The sequence below is a fragment of the Narcine bancroftii genome, chromosome 7 (assembly GCF_036971445.1).
Source record: "Narcine bancroftii isolate sNarBan1 chromosome 7, sNarBan1.hap1, whole genome shotgun sequence".
Taxonomy (NCBI): Eukaryota; Metazoa; Chordata; class Chondrichthyes; order Torpediniformes; family Narcinidae; genus Narcine; species Narcine bancroftii.
In genome coordinates this window covers 169,583,200-169,601,436 of record NC_091475.1, presented here as the reverse complement: position 1 = coordinate 169,601,436, position 18,237 = coordinate 169,583,200, and the positions used below count along the sequence as shown (strand labels likewise).

At 40.2% G+C, this 18,237-nt stretch overlaps 1 protein-coding gene across 7 annotated transcripts in view; it reads left to right on the top strand.

Annotated features, from left to right (window-relative positions):
* The window catches only part of gucy1a2 (guanylate cyclase 1, soluble, alpha 2), a 205,694-nt gene that overhangs the window by 163,790 nt on the left and 23,667 nt on the right, over nucleotides 1-18,237 (top strand). For all 7 annotated transcript variants that reach the window (XM_069891229.1, XM_069891228.1, XM_069891227.1 and 4 more), the window contains 2 exons: nucleotides 3,093-3,578; nucleotides 7,068-7,211. In XM_069891229.1, coding sequence (XP_069747330.1) covers nucleotides 3,093-3,578; nucleotides 7,068-7,211 — 630 coding nt within the window. The remainder of the gene's footprint in view (nucleotides 1-3,092; nucleotides 3,579-7,067; nucleotides 7,212-18,237) is intronic.

The following is an 18,237-nucleotide window of genomic DNA, read 5'->3' as shown; positions in this document are numbered from 1 at the left end:
CTTGAAACAGATTAATACAACAGTGTGAGCTCCCTGAAACAGATTTATCAATATTTTATTTTGTCTTAGAATTGAAAAATGTAATAAAAGCAATGATCAAATCAAAGGAAGAATACTGACTCATGAAAAATACACTAGTGTGGTTTCTGACATTTTTTCTCGCAGAGTCCATATGTCTAAAACTGTGCTAGCCTCGTGCTTTACTTTCTGGGGTCCCTATTTTTTCCAATTTTGGCATCCCCCTCAGGCTAGTGCCTGGGGTGGACCCCCCTCCCATCAATATGCTAGTGCAGAAAGATATATACAGATACAGGTCTTATTCACTACTGAACTGAAACAGTAAAGGGGTATGGACAGAGAAATGATTATTGAGATAATTTGGAATCCTCATTACCAATAAGATCATTTGGAATGGATGATAATAAGACTGATCAGAAAAAATATAATTATAATGTTAACCAAGGTTAACAGTTAAAATCAAAGAAACAACAGAGAAACTTTGGAGGAACAAAAACACGTTATGAAAACAAAAAGAACAAAGTGATTTTACTTGGAAGTTTCCACAATTGTGTTGTACTGACAATGTTGCCAAGTCACATCTTTCACACCAACATAACAAGTTTATTTTTTCAAAACAACTTTTTAATTATTTCCCAAAATATTCCTATGCCCCACTAAAATATTCTTAAGCCCCACACCCCACCAAAATATTCCCACGCCCTACCTATGGGGCGTACACCCCACTTTGAGAATCTATGGTTTAACGGATCAGCTTGAGCTTTATTTATCTTTAAACAGACTTCAGTAGGAGTTGTGAGAGAATAAAGTAGGGTGGCTGACTGAGCAGAGTAAAGATTGGAAGTTGGAGAGAGCAAGAACATTGCAGAAGGGGAAATACTTTAAACTAAACTATCAGTAAACACATAAATAATGAAAATGTTTTATGATATCTTTGGGAAACCAAAGTTAAAGAGATTAGAATTGTAATAAATAAAACGCTGCTCACATTCACAAACTGTTCATTATCGGTGAACACTTTAAAAGCATGGCCATTGACTTGTTCTACTTTTCATAAACTTTGGTCTCTTATAAAAAATTGACTTCATTTTAGATGCTTTCCAGTAGATAAACAACTGAGATGATAGATTGCTTGAGAAGTGTAGGAAAAAATTGAACTCTCACTATGCAAAGATTTTTTCTTCTTTCTAGGAAATTCCTTAGGATTGAAGCTGATCTGCTTCCACTCCATACCCTCTGCCACAGGTAAAGCAGGAAGGACCTGTGGGGATGGGCAATTGATAATTTGGAAGCTGCTGCACTCCTAGTATTACTTATGCTAAGTTTCTGCATTTTTTGAGAAGCTCCCATTTCTTTGTTCACTTTGTGCAGCCATAGGACAAGGATTCCAGTGACTCATAGAGCTTTAGAGCAAGGAAACAGGCTCTTCAACCCAACTTGTCTACACTACCAAGTTGTTTACTGAAGCTATAGTAGTTCAATTGGCTTCATTTAGCCTAGATCCTTCTAAATCAGTGGTTTTCAAACTGCCCCCCAAACTCACAAGCAATTCTTATGCCATAAGTCCTCTTTGATTAGTAAGGGATTGCTTAAGGTGGTATGTGAGTGGAAAGGGAAGGTTGTGAACCACTGCTCTAGACCCAATTGTTACTGAAATATTTTGCTTGAGAAAAATTGTCATCGGCCCATTTCCTTTGGAGTTATGAACCTATGCACCTAATGAGTCAATTAGATACGATTAAAACTATGGTTTTCAAACTTTTTCTTTCCACCCACATACCACCTTAAACAATCCCTTACCAATCACAGATCACTTATGGCAGAGGGATTGCTTAAGGTGGAATGTGAGTTTAAGGGGACAGTTTGAAAACCACTGTTCTAAATCTTTCCATTCATGTACCTGTCTAACTGTCTTTTAAAAGTTGCAATTGTACCTGCCTCTACCACCTCCTCTTGCAACCCCTATAATACCCACCACTCTCTATGTGAAAACTGTGCCCTTCAGGTCTCTTTTAAATCATTCTCCTCTCATCTTAAATATATGCTTTCTAATTTTAGGCTCCCATACCCTATGGAAAATACCATATCTATTCACCTTACTATGCCCCTTTTGATTTTATAAATGTCTATAGGTCCCTACCCACCCACCCCCCCACCCAGCTTCCTTTTCTCTAGGAAGAAATGCTTCAGCCTATTCAGTTTCTCTTTAAATCTCAAGCCCACCAGTTGTGATAACCTTTTGTCGCTTAATTATGTCTTTATGAGGTTGGATGACCAGATCTATGGACTATACTCCAAGTGTAGTCTCACCATTGTTTTGTGCAGTTGTAAAATGATGTCCCAACTCCTGTACTCGATGCTCTGAATAATGACAACAAGCATAAAAAATGCCTTCTCCACCATCCTGTCTATGTGGTAGGGATGTTAAACTTATTTAACATTCATGAATCATTTTCTCACCCTTTTGCTACGATGGAAATTAAAGCAGAGTGAGGTTGGCCATGCAAACAATGTTTCCCACCCACTGGAATTAGCTATTTCTAATGAAAGACAGTACTGGCATTGATTCATTGCTGGTGGATTCAGAGGATTTTGTAGCGATGGTTAAGTGGCACCTTTCCATTGCTTTGAGTTACCAACTACATTATATGCAATCTATGTCTCTGAAGTGTACAGGAGCACAGGAATCAATGGCGCCCAGTAGACCATGAACTTTCTGATAGGTTTGAAGTATCCACCCATTCTAGATACTAATCTAGTTTCACTTTACCATCCATTTGAATTTAAAGTTTTCACTACTTATATTAAAAGTTCAATTTGTTTGCTTTTGGGCCATGATGAATTTTTGCATAATAAGATGGCGAATATAAGCATTTAATTTTGAACATAATGGTTACCAATCTCCAATATTTGACAGAGTTCAGATATAATCAAAGATGTCCAAGTTATCCTTTGATGAACCCTTAACATAATCTATGGAAAATATCCCAACTTGATTAAATGACATGGTGCAAATCTGTTTATTTCATTGAATTTAATTTGTAATTTGACATAAAAATGTTTGTTGTTCATAGGTGATGGAAATAAAGGGACAAATGATTCATGTACCTGAATCAAACTCAGTCCTCTTTCTGGGCTCACCGTGTGTTGACAAACTCGAGGAGTTAATGGGACGAGGTTTACATCTTTCTGACATACCCATCCACGATGCCACTCGCGATGTTATTTTGCTCGGTGAACAAGCTAAGGCCCAAGATGGCCTGAAAAAGCGCATGGACAAGTTGAAAGCAACCCTTGAAAATACACATCAAGCCTTAGAGGAAGAGAAGAAGAAGACAGTGGACTTACTATATTCGATTTTCCCAGGAGATGTTGCTCAACAGCTGTGGCAAGTAAAATCTGTGCAGGCAAGAAAATTTGATGATGTTACCATGCTTTTCTCTGACATTGTTGGCTTCACAGCTATTTGTGAACAGTGTACCCCAATGCAAGTGATCAGCATGCTGAATGAACTATATACCAGATTTGACTATCAATGTGGAATTCTGGACATATATAAGGTAATTATATGGAACAGTGATGTTGTTGTGCAACTAAAGGGTCTGGGGTTAAATTAATAATCAGTAGCACTTGAAATTAGGTGGTCAAAAATGAAATCTAATATGAATTGAAAACTCTGTGACACCTCATTAACAAAATAAAACATTCTTGTATTTTTTGCAAGAATATTTTAAAATACACAATCTCATCAGTTCATTAGTTTCTGGACTTCACTCTGTAGAAGGTTTCAGTAGTTTTCCCAGATAATCAGAGAACAACTGATGAATTTTCATTCATGAGATGTGAGTGTTGATGGTATCCCAAATTGACCCAAAAGAAGGCAATTAAAGATAAACCCCATTGGGATGGAATCACGTATAAGCAAGACCCAGGTGAACCAGATGGATTTTTACTTCAGCCCAGATAACATAATTTCTGAGACCAGTATTCTTGTTTTCTTAGATTTTTTTATTCACATTCTCCAATTTAAAATGCTCAACAAACAGAGTGAAGTTCAAATTCGTGTCTCTGCTAGTCCCATGATTTAATTTCAGTACTATGTTTCTGCATTTAACTACAAATGCAGTATTCTGGGTTGTTGTCTGAGACACTGACTTTTACATTATACAGCCACAGAGACATAGAAACATATAGCAAAAAACATGTCCATTGACCCATTGAGACTATGCCAATCAGTTCAATTATTCTGACACTCTTCCCTTTAATTCTCTTCCACTTACATCAATTGTTCCCTTAGATTCAACTACTTGCCTACACACTCAAGAAGACTTACAGTGGCCAGTTAACCTACCAACCTGCATGTCTTTGTGATGTACGTAGAAACTAGAGCATTCAGACAGAGAAAACATCCAATCTCCACAAAGACAGCACCCAAAGTCAGTATTGGACCTGGGTCTATGGCACTGAGAGCCATTAGCTGAACAAATGTGCCATCCATAAATTATGAAAAAAATACCCAGCATAAGATGAGGCAGATGATAGCCACATTATTGTATTTGGTCTAATAAAAATTGAGCACATATTTGTATTCCAATAGAATGCAACTCAACTAATTTTCTGCTTATTAGTTTGAAACTGACCAAGTCACAGTACGTTCATGTCATCCTCCTGGCTTTACCTGCGGTGAACAAAAGGAAATAAAGGAAAACATGCTTTAATTTCTAAACATTGAGAATACTTTTTGGTGGTTTCTCCCTGCGAACATAATCTTGATATTGTTGTTTTAACAAATCTTTGAAGATATTTTAAAAGTAATATTTAATATTCCAAAGTGAACTTTTCAAATCCGGACACAACCCCTTTCCTTAAATTCAATAAATATAACCAATCAAGTTACTAGGTGCAATTCAGATCATATTTTGTTTTATCTTCAGTGCAACTTTTAGTTTGATATTGAAGTGCCAATTAAATCCATATACCTGTCAAATCCTTCAAATTTAGTGACAAATAATTAATGACACATTTCTATGACAAAACTTTCATAATCTTCTTCCTAGAATTCAGCTTGAATTTCTGGCATAACTCTAATAACCTTTTCCATAGAATTTGGGATCATTGCAATGGTTGAAGGTGTTTCAGATCTCATTTGAGTAGATTCTTAATCTACGAAGTTTGATGGCACATGGCACAGACTATATATTATCCATGACCTACTTTGTATCCCCAGGCGACAAGGCTTATTGCCAAAAAAATAGCCATTGATAACAAATAACACCAGGAACAATGTAAAACTAAAACAAAAAGCTTATAAAGGGCAAAACCAAGTTAAGATAATACAAACTGACAAGTGGGGTACAAATAATAGGAAAAAAGCAACTTGGTCAGTTTCAAACTAATAAGCAGAAAATGAGTTGAGCTGCATTTTATTGGAATACAAATATGTGCTCAATTTTTATTAGACCAAATACAATAAGAGCTACAAAAGAATGGAAATTAATTGGAAAAGAACATCATAATCATTTGTGGGGGGGGGGGGGGGGTCAGGACAAATATTTAATCCTTAAAAATGTATAAGTTTGATATTAATTAATGACCTTGTATTAATGCTAATATAAGAAAAGTATGACACACCAGACACCCTAGAATAGCTAATATCAAATCAAGGACAACTTAAGCAAAATAACATTCATGAAATAAACAATGATGGTAAAGAATGATAACATTTCCGTCATAGGATCTTAACAGAGGTTAGTGTGAATCTTTTAGATGTGCTAGTTGTATATCTAAAATTAAATTAAACCGCAGTTCTCCAAAATCTTCTTGATTCTCAACCTTCCTTTTGAGTGGAAAACTGTACATGACACTCCAATATTTAAGAGACGAGGGAGAGTGAAATTGGAGAACTTGGCCAAACTAGGTTCCTATTAAATCCCTCATCCCTCACCTTAAACTTATGTTCTCTGCTATCGAAATCACCTACTCTGGACAAAAGACTCTCTACGTTCATCGATTTATCCCTCTCATGATTTTGTACACCTCTATGAGATCACTCCTCATCCTTCTTGACTCCAAGGAATAAAGCCCTGGCCTACTCAACCTTTCGCTATAACTCAAGCTGCTGAGTTCTGAAAACAACTTTTTAGTAGCATGATGACCAAAACTGAGCACAGTACTCCAAATGAGGCCTCATCAAGATTTTGTACAACTCCAAAGAGACCTCCCACTGAAAAATGCTTGGATACAGAGGGATTTTGGTAGTCTAATTCAAGTGTAACAAGTAAACATGCAGGTAGAAGAACGAATTATAAAGACAAATTCTAATTTTGTCCTTATTACACATTGATATGCATTCCAAGAGAGATAGAGACTGACAAACAAAGAGACCCTTTCAATCATCTATTCTATCTTTTCTCTTGGAATCAATAGCTCTGATGCTGAGTCATTAACCTGAAACATATCCATCCACAGATGTGGGAGTTCTGAAACACCAAAGCTTGAGTAAGGTGATTAAAGGGAAACTATTTGCAGGGGTCAAGGACATAAGGTCATATTTAAAGCTGATTGGTGAACGAATCAGGAGGGACATGAGAAAAGACATTTTCATGCAGTAAATTGTCATAATCTAGAATTCGCTCTCATAATAAGTAATATAAACAGGGAAAGTGATAGGCGATTGGGAACTACCTGGGCTACCGGGCTTTCTAGTTTCCCACTGTGTGCTCAAGATCCAGCATCTGCAGTTCTTGTGTTTCTCTGGGGTGCAGGACTGACTGGATTGTTTAGACATAATCTGAATGAGCTCAATGACATCCTTTTCAGCTGAAATGGCTTTATGAATTTGTGTAAAATTGCTGCACATGAAATGTTAGGGAAACATCAGAGCTGACTTCCACTTCAATATACTGTATCAGCAGAATGGCATATTTGTAATTCCATCATTTCCTTCAGACTGAGGGATTATCTTGGTTCAATGAGACGTGTAGACAAGCGCATCGGCAGAAATACCGGGATAACAGAACAATGGCCTTTTCCTGTTTAAATTTTTATAGGTTGAAACAATAGGTGATGCATATTGTGTTGCTGGAGGATTACACCAAAAGAGCAGCCATCATGCTAAACTCATAGCCCTGATGGCGTTAAAAATGATGGAACTGTCTGAAGAAGTACAGACACCCAATGGAAAGCCCATTCAGGTAAGCAAAGATTCTGGAGGTTTAAGTAATATCAAAGTCCTTGGCTTACAGACTTGGTTCAGGATTCGTACAAGATAACCAAACTGAATCAATATTAGCGTTATTACTGAGTTTCATTTTATGTTTTTAATTGTTATCTGAAAAGGGGGTATTAGTTGATTTTTTAATTGTGTTTGATTTTATTTTTGTGATTATTTCTAATTTAGAACATTTACACCATTAACAGTTTTATCATCCAGCAAATATGGCTGTAGTGTTTTACTGCTTATTAAATGGTTTCAGGATGCTTTTGGGCATGTGGCTTCTCCATTATAATGTTGGATGCCATCTGCCCATTGTGAGCCTCTGAAGCACTTCAGACCAGCGTGATAGCTCCTCCACATCCAGATCAGGAAAGTGTGGGCTGTTTGTGGGTAGTGATCCCAGTAGGAGGGCCTGTGCCAGGAACAATTTTACAAATTGTGGTGATCATTTGTCAGTGCATTATACCACTACCAAGTGTGAAGAAAGAACCTTGTAATGTGACAACAACAGCTTTGGGAATGGAAATTGGCTCTATACTCTCAATTTTTCTTTCTTACATTATATGAACATAGTTCACAGTGGTTGAGAAATATATTTAATATATGTTAAGATAAAAGAAAATTGTACAAAATAAGATAGACATGAGAACGAGATACCCTTGGTTCAAATTTGGCTCAAAAGAGTTGAATTTCACGACAGAGGTGAGGGGGAATGGATATCAAGTCTGTAATTGACAAGTATCAATTCAGTAAAACTGGATTCAGAGGGCAACCCAAAAAAAATCCATCCAGTAGTTGGAATCAGAGCTCACATATAGATAGTTATGGTTGATGGAGATCAATTACCCCAACCTCAGGACATCTTTGCCATTTTTAAGGCAATGTCCTAGGCTCTTGTCATCCAAATCTGCTTCATCATTGACCTACCTTTCATAATGCAAGCAATAGTGATTTTTATTGATGATTACACAATATTCAATTCTATTTACATCTCCTGAACAAATGAGCCAATTTATTACTATAAGCCACAAGACCATGACAACATTTAGACATAAGCTGATATGAAGCAAGTCACTACTTAGCTGTGGTGGAGTAAAAGAATTACTCACATACATCTGTAATCTGATCAAATCCTTCACATGTGAAGGAGAGCCCTGTTCACCTTAGAGGTGTGATATCTGATATATTTTATAATAAGGAATTATAACTTTACTTATGCAACTACTTAATTATTTTTGAGGAGCTAATCTGTGACAAGGGAGCACATGATCAATAATTTCAGGTGACATTTTCTCTAAGTGATTGCATATGCCTTAAAATTCTTTGCCTCTGGTCCAGGTATGATGTTCCCATGACTAAAACATCCCTTTAATTTCTTCCAGAGCTTTATATCCAAGGAACATATCTATTGTCCACAACATTAATTATTCCAAACCCTATTATTTAATCCTTAATATGATTCAAGTTCAATTATTGTCATGTGTACCAAGGTTCAGGGAAAAAGCTAATTTTGTGAGCTATCAAGCAAGTCTATCAGTACACAAGTACCGCAGAATAAAACACACTACAGAGAGCAGGGTTGCAGTAAGAGATGAGTTTGAGGGCAACATTATTTTATTAGTGTGAAGTTCATTCAGCAATCTGACTAGCAGGATAGAAAATATCAATGAATCTGGCGCTGTTTGATTTCACAGTCTCGAATCTTCTTCCTGACAGGAGGAATGCGTCCTTTAGCATGTTGGCTGTTTTTCTAAGGGAGGTGTAGATGAAGTTGATGAAGAGAAAGGAGGTTTGTTTGATGGTCTGAGCAGCATTCACATTTCTCTGCAGTTTCTTCTTGTCTTGGGCAGAGCAGCTCCTGTACCACAAATTTAAGTAGTTCAATGTTCAAAGTTCCTCAGTTCTACTGAATCTGCAATGAGATGGGAAGCTGATTGATATTTCAGTCCTGTAAATAGTGTTGACATTATTATTTTCCTTCATTTTACTAATAAAACTGTCACATATTAATGTTGTAAAACATGAAAGTCTGCAGACACTGATTTTGTAGTAAAAACAAATATGCTGGAGAAACTCTGCAGGTCTCTCAGTGTCCATAGGAGGTAAAGATATATTTTCTTTTACCAAAAATAGACTTCATTCACATAATTAATTATAAAAGTAAAATCATTCACAGTCTCTTACCACTCTTAGCTTCATATCCATATATTTCTATCACTATTGGCACCTTGATGTTACTCTTCACTCCCCTTGGTTTCAACCCCTCAATTCTTGGTAACGGAAGGACTCTGGACTATGGTTCTTCCCAAAAGTGCTCGAGCATTAGCGATGAGGAATTCTTCCCAATGACATGGACAGTCTTCTTCTGGAACCACATCCCTATCGAGTCTTTGTCTCTCAGTGTCTACGGGGTGTTCCATGCTGACCATTGCCTGGTGGCTTTGTGGTCAAAGGTGTTTGTCTGGAAAAAAATTTACACAAAAGATAGGCAGTGTGGCAAAGTCCAGCTGTCATGGACATTGCAAAGCAATGGGGTCAGGCCCATTCTTCGCAACACCTGGGACAGGTGGAACCTCAGCACATAGTGGACTTGGTTCAACACACAGCCTGATTCAGTCATTCAGTCACATACAAAGGTTGTCATCAGGATGAGGGTCACACTGGGTGCACCATTGCCCCCATTGTCTGGCGACTTGTACATGGTGACCCTTCAGACCCTTTCCATCTTGGATCCCCAGATGAACCAGAAGGCTGCTCTGGTGACTGCCAAGGCAGAGGATGGACCACACCTACTCCACAAACAGCAATATCAACATCTGATGACCAGGTTCTTGCCTTTTATTGAGAAGAAGCTTCATACCCACAGACTTAATTTCTGGTGGACCTTTGCAATCCATGCTGACCAATTTTTGTTGTATGCCTCAGGTCCTTCAAACTAGATTCCCAACACATTCAGGTAGTCAGATCTAACTGTGACAGAATTGTGGACTGGTCAGACCTGTTACTGAAGAGTATTGCCTCATTCTTCTTCCAGTTTACCCTGGTGCCCAATGCAGACTTAAAATTGCTGCAGATGCTGATCAGTCTGTGGGCCAGTTGTGTTTCTGAACAGAAGACAGTGACATTGTCCATGTATAGGGAAGCCTTGACCTGAGTTGTGTTTCTGAACAGAAGACAGTGACATTGTCTATGTATAGGGAAGCCTTGACCTGAGTGCTTCCATTCCCCGGCAACATCACTCTTCTTACACCTTTGTCCTTACTGATGGATTCAGCAAATGGGTCTATGCAGCACACAAATAAGACTGGAGGTGGCGGGCAACCCTACCTAATTCCAGACTTAATGGGGAAGTTATTTGTTTCCCAGCCATTGATTTAGACTGCACTATAGATGTTTGTGTAGAGCAGTTTAATCTAATTTCAGATTCCTTCCCCAAAGCCCATTTTGGAGTGCATGTCCATCATGTACATGTGTGATATCTGGTTGAAAGCATTCACTTGGTCTAAGCTGACCAGACAAGTGTCCTCCCCACTGTCCTGCACATAGGCAATGGTATCTCTGAGCAGTATAAAGTGGTCAAAGATTTTCCTGCCTGGAATCATGGCAGACTTGACTCAACTGGTGATGGCTTTGGTCAGGATTTTGCTGTCAATGTTTAACAATGATATGAATCTTCAATTCCTGATATCCTCTGTCTCCCCCTTCTGTTTGAAGATGAGGGTAATGATGCCCTTCCTCATGCTGCCTGCTCCTTGAACATAGTGTTGTATATTTCCAGCAGGTCCAGGCCCACTCATTCCCACATGTACAACTCACCTGGTAAGCCATCACTTCTGGGAGTTTTACTCAACCCAAAAGAATGGATGGAACCCGTCAGCTCCACCAGACTAATTGGCTGGTCCAGACTTTACTGCTTGCACTCATGTAAGACTTTTGCAATAGAGGACGGGAAGTTTTGGGAGTGTTCTGTCTGTAGCCTTAGAGTCCCAAAGATCTGCTGATCCTTCTCATGCCATTTGCGAGGATGTGACTGCACTGTCTTCTTCCTAAGGGTGTGGATCACAGAGCTCCCTCTGTAAACCTTTTAGAAGAAGAAGCATGAGAATGTCTCATCCAGCTCAACAGTGCAAACTCTTAGATCAGAAGATGATTTTGGAGGACTCTGGGGTGAATAACATCCATCCTTCTCAACTGCAAAAGGAGAGTTGCCGCAGGCGTGACTGAAGCTGGCTTTGTTTCTGCTGCATCTGACTTGCTCTCTGAAGACCCTTAAGGATAAAGAACCTGTTGGTGTTTCCTAAGTTCACTGGAGAGTCAAAGAAGAGTTTCATGGATCTCTAATCAGCATACTCCTTTGGTTCCTCTACATTCTTTGCAATCAGCAACTTCATGTTCAGCTTCCATATTCCCCTGCCCGTGTTCTGGTCTTCCTTTAGGTGACAGGAGGTGCAAATGAAGCAGTGGTTAGAGAAGAAGACCAGTGTCTAGTCAGTGCTTCTGACTATGTCAGGCTTGGAAACGAAGACAAAGTCCACCCGAGACTAGATTGAGCCATTTGATCTCGGACAAGGAGGGCTGCAGCAGTGATCCACCTGTAGGGTTATTGAAGGCATTGCACAGCTGTGCATCCTTTACCATCTCCATCAGGAATCTGGAGGAGCTGTCCAGTCTGCTGTCGGCACTGCCATATTGTTCAGCCGCATCTAAAATACATTTTAAATCACTGGCCAGAACAACTGGCCTGGACATCACCAGTAATGGAGGAAGCTGCTGGAAAAAGGCCAGCCTCTTGCTCCACATGGGCATGGCATGCACATTAATCAGCTGGAGTGCTGTGTCATGGAATTTTAGATCCTCCATGAGGAGATCCCCCCTCCCCCACACCTCCTCTAGCTCGGCATTCACAGAGCCACCCTTTCCCCCAATCAGTTCTCACCTTTCTTCTCCTGTCCTCCTATCCATGTCCAGTTATCACCTTTTGCCTGTTGGTCTGTGCTCCATCCTCTGTCCTTTTGTCCCCTCCTCTGCCAGCCATTTTATACAGGGGCCTACTTTTTACTCATACCTTGAAAAAGAGCTTAGGACCAAAACTTTGAGTTATACATCTTTGCTTTCTATGGATGCTGTGAACCTGTTGAGTTCCTCTAGCATTTTTGTATTTTATTTATTAACGTTGCCTTTAGAGATCAGAAAAAAGGTATAGGAGCCACAAGACTTGCACCACTGGGTTCAGGAACAGCTGCTACCCCTCCACTATCAGACTCCTTTGCAACAAACTCAATCAGGGACTCATTTAAGGACTAACTTTTGCACTTTATTTTTTACTCTCAGTATAGCACATTCAGTTTGTTTACATTTCTTTATTTGTTTACATGTGTACGTTGTATGAATGACAGAAGAGATTTAATAATGACCAATTGTTTGGAACATATGAAGATTGTGAGTTTTTAAGCAAGTTAAAATTAAACTATCTGTCATCAAATAATATCAAACTGATGGATAGCCCACAGAAGTAAGAATAATTGTATGTCACATCTGTCCTTAATTTGGGATGTTCAGTGCACTAAGATTGATTAATGAAATTCTACGGTGGGATTTTCATCCCTATGCTTTGGCAATATATTCTAATATATTCAAGACCAGAATAGAGAATATCGCCATCCCCAAACTGTGATGGAAAATACTGAATGTGAAAGTTATGATCACCCCAACTACAATGCACTAAATCTAAAATCTTTTTAGTGAAAATATCTATGGTGTTCATTGGCCTTCCATTGGTGTTATTGGAGAATGGAGAGATATATACTTGGTTATAGACTTCTTTATCCCTCTAGGCTGGGACAATCTGTCATTTCAGATTTCAGATTTATTTTCAGAGTCCATACATGACATTACATACAACCCTGAGATTCTTTTTTCCTGCGGATGAGGCAGAATTGCCACTTAATTGGTAGTGCAAAAAAAAACTGTACACATGTAAACAAATAAAGAAATGTAAACAAACTGACTGGAGAGGACTAAATAAAGTGCAAAAATGAGTCCCTGATTGAGTTTATTGTTGAGGAGACTGATGCTGGAGAGGTAGCAGCTGTTCCTGAACCCAGTGGTGTAAGTCTTGTGGCATCTATACCTCTTTCTTTTTTTTTTTGAAACTTTATTTATTAATTTTAACATATGAAGAAAGTAAGTAATTCACGTACAGAAAAAAATACAAAATAAAGTAATACAGGTACAAAGTAACATAGTTAATACAATACAGACTAAAACTATACCTCTTTCTTGATGGTAGCAGTGAGTACAGAGTGTGTGCTGGTTTGTGTGGGTCCTTGATGACTACTGCTGCTCTCCAATGGCAGTGTTCCCTGTAGATGTTCTTGATGGTGGAGAAAGTTTTGTGATGTCCTGGGATATGTCCACTACCTTTTGCAGTGCTTTAGGCACAGGAGTATTAGTGTCCCCATACCAGACTGTGATGCAGCTGGTCAGTACACTTTCCACCACACATCTGTAGAAATTTTCCAGTGCTTCCAATGTCATACCAAACTTCTACAAACTGCTGAGGAAGTGGAGGCGCTAACGTGCTTTCTTCATGATGGTATTAGTGTGTTGGGTTACTACCATTTTACATCCAGACATTTCGACAAGAAATTGGTGATTCTCACATCTGCTTTTATTGAGGCCAGTGTGGGTCAGATCAGTGGCCTCACTTTGATATGCTGATACCTGACTGAGCCTATGAAGCACAGAGCCTGAAACCAGAAAGAAAGGTCACTGCTCTGCTCACCATAATAAGCATTAGAATAAACACAGAAAATGCTGGAAATTCTCAGCAGGCAAGACTACAAATCTTGTGCTGAGATGACAGATCCAGTGAACATTTGCCACAAGGATTAAAAAAATTAAGGTGAAAGCCTTTTAATACCTATGACTCAAGATTGACAGCAATCTGGAAAATTTATATAAACTTAACTACACTGCCGCCCCCCCCCCCCCCCCCCCCCCCCCACCATCACCACCTATACTGGAGAAGATTGAAGGTGACTTCATAAAATGGAGGGACATGCCAATTACCTTAATGGGGAACATTAACTGTATAAAGATGAAGGTGATGCCAGGTCTCCAATACCTCTTCCAATCTCTACCAATTCCATTACTATGGTCCTTCTTTAAAATGTTGAACAATTATATGAGAACATTAATCTGGAATGGGAAAGTGCCCAGGATAGCTTTAAAAAAACTGACATGGGACTACAGTTTGGGGTGGCGGGGGAGAGGGTTTAAATACTATCTAACAGCTCAGTCGAGGTTCCTCTCATCCTTCTTTGAGGAGGGGGAACCACCTACCTGGGTGCAAATGGGATTATATACAATGAAGGAGACGACAATGAAAGATACAAATGGGATGCCAAATTAATAGGAAAAAAAATGGATAACCCCATACCGAAACATCTGATTAAAATGTGGCATGAGATCAATGAGTGTATTGGAGAGAAAGTGAGAATATCACCAAAGGTGCCACTGACTCATTATGAATTGATGCCAATGAAATTGGGCAATAAAATCCTGGAGATCTGGCATCGGCAGGGGATCTGATATATTGAGGACTGCTACAAAAAGATTCAGCTTATATCCTTTGAGCAGCCAAAAGGTAAATATGATTTGTCATATGGGACCTTTCACTGTTACCTCCAGTTAAGATAATTTCTAAGGGATAGGTGGGGCCCTACAATGACCCTGCCTATTCCTAGCAAGATTGAGGGGATTCTTCGACATGGGAAACACACCCGAATTTAATTCAATTCAAGAATGTATTCTGTACTCCAAGGTGAAAGCCCCAAGCAGGGGCTACAAAGATCAAGAGGAAGATGGGAGTCAGACTTGGGCATCACGATTGATGAGAGATGCTGGTCAGACTGGTGTGGAGACAGTGTGACAGCAGTGATTAATTCTAGATACAGACTGGTTCAATACAACTTTCTACACCAGCTCTACCTCCCACCGCAAAAGATTCACAAAGCAAAACTGGAGGTGCCGGAGACATGTTTCAGGTGTGGTGTGGAGTTGGGAAAGTTTGTTCATGCAACCTGGTCCTATGCAAAGGTAGCCACATTTTGGCAGGATTTGACCGATATACTAACCAGGATAACAAAAGTAACCTTTCTGCCAGATCCAACTTTGATTCTCCTGGGGAACCTCATGGATATAAACTACAAATTAACCAATTAATATTAATTGGTTTGTCAGTAGCAAAAAAATAAATAGTGATGACCTGGAAATCTGACTCCCCTCTTCTTATCAGTAGGTGGACGGATGCATAGAGATGCATAGCTGTATTCCCATGGGAAAAATCACGTACAATCTTAGACTCTGACATAACACCTTTGTTAAAATATGGCAACCAAATCTAACATTCATGGGAGCACAAATGTAGCCACATCCCGACAAAAATACCAATAGGTGGATGAATAAATTACCTAAGAGGGTGGCTCCACAGCCTCCCTGGATATTCATCAGAATCACTGATGCCATACCCAGGGTTCTCTTTTTTTTCTTTCTTTCTCTTTTTTTTCCCTCTTTTTCTTTCTTTTCTTTATAAAGGGGGTGGGAGAGGGAGGGGAAACATCTCATGTATGTAAATTGTGGGGGTATATCTGTACATCTTGAAACAGTCTGTGATGTTGTTTCTTTGTTTATTGATGGAAAATGAAAAATAAAATATGATATATTACTTTTTTAATGATAAAGAGGGAGGTCATTCAGTGAATCAACTCTGTGCCAGTGTTAGGGGTATTTGAAGAGTTGCTCTTGTGGCCTGAATTAATTGATTGTTGTTTGGAGGATAATGGTGGAATTGCTCAGAACAGTTATTGAGACTGGTGATGGTGCCCCTGCAAATGGTGTCCCTGGAGATTATCTGATTTGAGTTACCTTTAGGTGGAGGCTATTCCTCTGGTAGCACATTCGTATCTGAAGCTAAGAGAGGGGATATGAAAGAAATTGGCCAGCTGCCATGAGCCAAGGAGGAGGGTTCTGCAAGCAAAATTCTGAGCAGGAGGTGGCGTTTGCAGGAAAGATTGAGTCCAGTGATGGGAGATGCAAACTTCTCTGGCCAGGTGTGTGGAATCTAGCTCTGCTTCTACTGCTTCCCCCACCTTCATTCCAGAAAAGATTGCAGAATCTATTCAGAACCTATTTGATCTAACTCTTGATCATCTCTCTATTAATGTATTACATGACTTAACAACAATCTTTGCTAATAAGCCTTTTGAGGAGAGGAGCTTTGGGATGTCTTTGCCAGATTAAAGGTACTAAATAAAAATTCAAGTTTTTGTTGAGATGAAATGTAGAATATTTATGGAAGAAACTAGATTATTTTGATTTCATAGGCTTCCACATTTGAGGTAAAACAGATGTATAGATTATGGAGACAGCTCCATCCATTCAATGACTTGTGTTTCTGGGGAGGTGGTTGAAACAGATATGACAGCAATGATTAAGGGGCATGTAGATGAACACATGAACAAGCAAGGAACAGAGGGATACAAACCATGTTCAGGTACATGGAATTAATTAGTTTGGCATCATGGTCGGTGCAGACCACGCTCCGCTGACCATTGACAGCTTCACTGTTGAGGTCGTCAAGAGTATCAAGTGCCTTGGAGTGCCCTTAATGGAGAATCTTACTTGGTCCTTTAACACCAGCTCCATAGCCAAGAAAGCTGAGCAGTGCCTCTACTTCCCTCGACGACTGAGGAAAGTTTATCTCCCATCCGCCATCCTTGCTACATTCTACAGAGGATGTATTGATAGCATCCTGTGCAACTGCATCACCACCTGGTTTGGAAGCTGTATCACCCCGGACTGTAAGACCCCGTAGAGCAGGGGTGTCAAACTCAAATTCACGGAGGGCCAAAATTAAAAACTTGGACTAAGTCGAGGGCCGAACTAAATATTTATTGAAAATTTTCAACAACATCTGCATGTTTTCTCTTCTTTCAACATATGTAATGTTAAACTTTAGGATATAACTTTAGGAGGATAATGTTACAGGTCAGGAGTAGGTAGCTCAAGTTCACCCTTTGCTTGACCTGAGGGAAACCTATTTGGTCCCTGTGGAGATGTAGTCAGCATTCACAGGCTGTGTCCATTTTGGCCTGTATCAGGACTCAGCATTTTCTGCTCACTCCTCAGGCTCTAGGCCTCTATTCGTCCTCGACCCACCATCCCTCTACCTGACCAGTCCTTTACCCAACCTCTACTCACCCCTCACTCCACTCGCTCTGCCTCTACCCACCCCATCCTATACACACCACTCTACTGCCTCTCCCCTTAACCTGTTCCTCCCTCTACCCGTCTCTCACCCTCTAATCACCCCTCCCCTACTCGCCCTGCCCCTCCCCTTTTACCTCTTCTCTATTCACCCCTCCTTCTACTCATCCCTCCCTCTAACTGCCCCTCGCACCACCATAACTTCCCCTGCCCATTACTCCTCACCTACACCCTCTGCCCACCCCTGCTTACCCACCCACTCAGGCCCAGCGCGCTGCCGATCAGCCTTTGCGGACAGCCACCATCTCTCTCTTCATGTGCAGGGCCGAACCAGCCGTCCCTGGGGTCCGCGCGGGTGCAAGCGCTGAAGGCCGTGGCAACCGGGAGAAGTGCGCTCGCGCTGTGGAAGGGCCGTCCGGTGCCAGTCACGCGGGGCTCGCGCTGCCCGGGGCCGTGCGCAGCCTGCCATGCCCGTCGCGCCGACAGGAAATCACAGGCGCTCGCCCATCCGCTGCACCGCTCGACAGGTGGGAGAAGTGACTGGTTGTGCGGGGAGCCTTCCAACTGGCTTGCCGGCTGATGACATCGACAGACTTCTCGTGTTACAATTTCTCGTGTTACAATGGAGAAGGATGTGCAATGAAGGGGGAGGATGGTGGGGGTGACATTACCAAAAAACAGCATCGGCTCTTGCTGCAGGGCAGGCCACCTCTAATACATTTTTGAAATGATCT